At 36.4% G+C, this 4605-nt stretch overlaps 1 protein-coding gene across 1 annotated transcript; it reads right to left on the minus strand.

The window, feature by feature from the left end:
• Positions 1–1736: 1736 nt before the first annotated feature.
• On the minus strand, positions 1737–4605 carry LOC127098601 (subtilisin-like protease SBT1.3). Its single transcript, XM_051037232.1, has 2 exons — positions 3563–4605; positions 1737–3426 (listed from the first exon to the last, which is right to left on the minus strand). Exons 1-2 carry the CDS (start codon positions 4350–4352, stop codon positions 1862–1864), a joined length of 2355 nt encoding a protein of 784 aa, XP_050893189.1. The 5' UTR covers positions 4353–4605; the 3' UTR covers positions 1737–1861.

Consider the following 4605-nt stretch of genomic DNA (forward strand, 5'->3'; position numbering starts at 1 on the left):
GTGGGAGAACGTGGGATGTGAGGCTCATGGAGAACGCCATGACCGTCATGACGAACACCATGAGTTCTGAAATGCGCTTCTTGACTTTTCTTCCTACTGAAGTGGGGTTTGACTGCCACGTCATGACCTGTGCCATGACAAATGCCATAGTGAACCCCATGAGTGCAACATGTGTCCTTCCTGTTCTTTTCTCTTTTTGTCCTGATTTTTCGTACGAAAACTCTTATTTGAAAAGTACCTGAAATAAACACAATACACCATCATAAAACTACAAAATAGGAATACAACAGACTAAAATGACATGCGTATCGAGTCAGAAACGTGATACGTTTCATGGTTATCAGTTTTGTAACCATGAAATTTCATATTGAATACAACTTTCAGTTACAACAAAACGAAAACAAGCATAACGGAAAACAACAACACAAAGAACAAATTAAATAAAAGGACTTAACACTACAACATAACTAAGAGATTACAACCATCAAAATAATATCATCTGATCCAAACATCATACCACAGACATCATTGTCAGTTTTAACTGACTCTAAAAAACTGGATTGATTCACTATTCTCATTTGCAATGTTAAACACCGAAACAAGCCTATCAGTTCTTCTAATTTTTTCATCCTCTTAAATGTCTCTGTCTAATCAACGGATCAAGTCCTTTCCAGATGCTTGAATATTTGAGTGTTTTAAAGTCGAATCTTCATCGAGGCTTAATAACCGAAAAATAAACATGAGTATATCTTTTAATAATCATGTTAGAAATTTAGAAGAAAAAATAAAAAATATGGAAAATGAGTACATATTTATAAATAAAATAAACTCGGTACACTATGGCATCAGGGGGAGTGACGCCTCCTCATAGACCAACAATGCACGCGCAAGAGGAAACAACGCATGAGTATTACATACACTAAAGGTTATGACGCTTATATTATTTTTTAGTGCATATGTCAGTTACAGTGACCCTTCCTTTTAACTATGATTTATTTTATTTAAAATATATAGATATTTTGGTTAATAATAAAAAGATTGATTAGATTATTTAATTTGAAAATACTCATCATTTAAAAAAAAACTCTTTTTTGCTATTGCGAATCTAAGCCAAGAAAATATAATTTCAATGTAGAATTTTTCATTTAAAATTATATTTTTACTTTTAAAAATTGAATACACAATTTACCATACAAAATCTCGTACTCCAATGAAATTTTAAAATAGTAGAAGATCGCTTTTTACCGAAACCTGCATCCAATAAAAAAGAGAGGTTATTAATGGACCCAACCTATTCTGCTGTTGCTCACATGCAACGAGTACCTTGTGTCTCACTCAATAAATTCACTACTATTAGATCTCATCAATATCAAAAGAACAAACCGATTTTCAATAAATTCACTGTACTATATACCAATTTAATGCATTTCACAATTCATTGAAATTAACCCCTTAATTCACATACAATTTTAATATGAAGAATTTTTTTATACATTTAATCAATCATAATTGTAATTATTAAAATTTATTTGACTACTATCAAAATTTCATAAAATAAATTATGCAAATAAAACATTTAAGAATCTAAATTTATTTTGTTGATGACATTAGGTTTGCTTGTTCAATCGATAAGAAGTTGATTCAGACATAAAATTTGTTGAGTTTAACGATATTGCTATGATGATGTCAGTGTCGTGTTTTGGGGTGTCCCTATATAAATAATACAAGATCGTTAATGAAAGCAAGACGTACTGATCACATTTCCTTTAACAAAAATGCATAAACTTCAAAACACATAAAATTTGTTTATTACAAAAAAGAAAAACTGCTTAACTAGTAATTAGTCCTAGTTGAAAGAACTTCACATTGGTGGAAGATATGTTATCACAATAGGACTTCTTACTTTATGCACCCCATCTTTCCACACCAAACCTCCAAATTCTGGTTCACTTTGCCTTGTTGTAACTTTGAAACTAATCTTATAAGATAATTTCTGATACTTTCTTGTAAACTTCAATGTATCAGGCTCAACTTTAACTTCAGTACCTTTGAATGGTGTAACAATCACACGATATTTCGAAACAGCAGGTCCAACATTGGTGACAGTTCGGTGAATCGTCGAAGCCGAACCGGTTGTTTTCTCAGGAAACACTACTGATATAGCAGGATAGTTCAAGTCACCAACATTAGCAAGAGTGTGTTTGCATGTTTTGTTTGAATGTTTAGAAAAAATTGCTAATTCTGAAGCACTCAGTTTCTGTTTGCAAAGAAACTCGAAGTAGTCTTGCGGTTGGATATCATATACTAAACCTGGTTCAAGAGCTTTTCTCGGGTTAATGTGACCGGCACCATGATCGTAAGGAGTTGAAAACTCGGCGGAAGAAGCGTCTCGAAGAGGTTTAATAGTATTATCATGAACATAAGCTGTTGTCATGATTGCAGACTTTATAGCAGCCGGACTCCATCCGGGATGTTTAGCTTTGATCATCGCCGCGATTCCACTTACGTGAGGGCACGACATGGATGTTCCCGAAAGGATGTTGAATTTCACTCTTCTGTGATCTGTTGGTAAGCTTGATGGACCTGTAACACCACTCCATGCGGCGAGAATGTTCACACCAGGTGCTACGATATCGGGTTTGAGAATTTCGAGCGTAAGAAAGTTAGGCCCTCTTGATGAAAATGCAGCTACTATAGGAGATGGTTTGATTCCTAATCTTGTGTTTAGAAAAGCTAATGTTGCGGTTGGTTTTTTGTTTGTTAACACATATTGTTTGATGTTTTTGCCTTCTTTTTCTCCTACTGCTATTGCTGGAATTAGGTGACAATCTGCTACAAGCTCTTCACCATTTGCTTCTGTGTTTGTGAGAATCATTCCTACACCTCCTGCATTTTTCACTACTTGACCCTTTTGAACTCTAGGACTAATTCCTCTATCGCAAATCACGATCTTTCCCGCGACGATTTTACGATCTAGAGTACCTTCTAAACACAAAGATCTTGGATCAGGACTAGTTGAGTTACCTCCCAAGTATACCAGAGGGTATTGTTTGCGAACCGAGAGCATAGCTCGTCCTTTATAGAGCGACGTTCCGGTTACTTTTCTTCCGTTTCCGAGGCTAACATCTGCAGGAAAATCTCTGTCCATTGTGCTAGCTCCAACTGTTGTGATCCATGGTGAAACATTTGTTAAGCTCACAGGCTCAGGTCCTGAGTTTCCTGCTGAACATGAAATAAAAACACCCTTTTCCATAGCTCCGAATGAAGCTACGGATAGACTATCGCGGTAGTAAGACGAAACTCCACCACCTAAAGAGATCGATAAAACATTGACTCCGTCGGCTACTGCTGTATCAACCGCTGATAGAATATCTGAGCTGAAACATCCACCAGTCCAACACACTTTGTAAGCTGCAATTCTTGCACCTGTCCATAAAAGCAAAGAAAAAATTGATCGTAATCACAAGTGTCAATGTCATGCCAGTGTCACGACACAGACTCAACATTTTTCAGAGATGTCAATACTACAGAGTCATCAATATAGTCTATATATTAGTAATACCTGGTGCCATTCCTCTTGCGGTTCCATAAGCGTAACCAAGAAGATTAGCACCATGAACTGGAGATCCAGCAACAGTAGCTGCAGTGTGAGTTCCATGACCATCTTGATCTCTTGGTGATTTGTAATCTGCTTGCTCATCAATCTTACCAGTTGCTGCTTCATATCCATGGTAGAAGATTCTCGCACCTACAATCTTCTTGTTACAATGATGTTTTTGGAACCCTCTACCAGTTTCACATGCACCTTTCCAATGAGAAGGTACCGGCGTCATTCCGGCATCATTGAAACTCTCACTCTCAGGCCAAATACCAGTGTCCAAAACTCCAACTACAACATCATGGCTAACTAGTTTTCCCGACCAGCTTCTGTTGTTGGTTTGAATCGGTTCAAGACCAAGAAAATAAGGACTTCTTGTTGTGTGAAGTTCATACTTTGTATCAGGGAATATAGCTACAACACCATCTTCAGATTCTAGCTTTTTCGCTTCTTCTGTGCTTAACTTAGCAGCCATTCCATGAAAAGCAGTACTGTAACTATAAATGATTCTCTCTTCATCATCATTGTTGTCCATTTCAGCATCTACTGATTTAGACAAAACTGATTTTACTTTTGATGAATACCAATCTAGATGACTGGAGAACACTTCTGGTTTCGCCGAGTTTTCCATTTGAATGATGTAAGTGGTTTTGGTAAACTCAGCATTTGTTGAAGATAAGACTATACTCAAGAGGAAACATGTTGTTAGAATGAAACTCATGTTTTCCATTGGAGTGATTTGAGACTTAGCCATGAAGAAAGAAGCTAAGATTCTTGAAGCATTTGGTTTCAAAGTGAAGTAGATAGGTGAAGGAAGTTTAGTAATAAAGAGAGTGATGAGTGATGTTTTGTTTGACAGCAGTGCACAGAGGAAATAAAGGTGAACGGTTGTTTCTTGTTGGATTGTTGAGTGTAAATTGAATGGTGAATTAAAAGAGCTACCTCTTGTTTGGTGAATGGAGTTAATATGGGTATGGTTCCTCTGACTCTACCCAACATTGTGTTTT

Source organism: Lathyrus oleraceus, chromosome 6 (genome assembly GCF_024323335.1).
Source record: "Lathyrus oleraceus cultivar Zhongwan6 chromosome 6, CAAS_Psat_ZW6_1.0, whole genome shotgun sequence".
Classification (NCBI taxonomy): domain Eukaryota; kingdom Viridiplantae; phylum Streptophyta; class Magnoliopsida; order Fabales; family Fabaceae; genus Lathyrus; species Lathyrus oleraceus.

Bases quoted from the DNA above. Each gene is read 5' to 3' on its own strand.
- LOC127098601 (XM_051037232.1), bottom strand. From the start codon at position 4,352: ATGGCTAAGTCTCAAATCACTCCAATGGAAAACATGAGTTTCATTCTA. The intron at 3,427-3,562 runs GTATTACTAATA...TTTTATGGACAG, and splicing joins CGCAAGAGGAATGGCACCAG to GTGCAAGAATTGCAGCTTAC.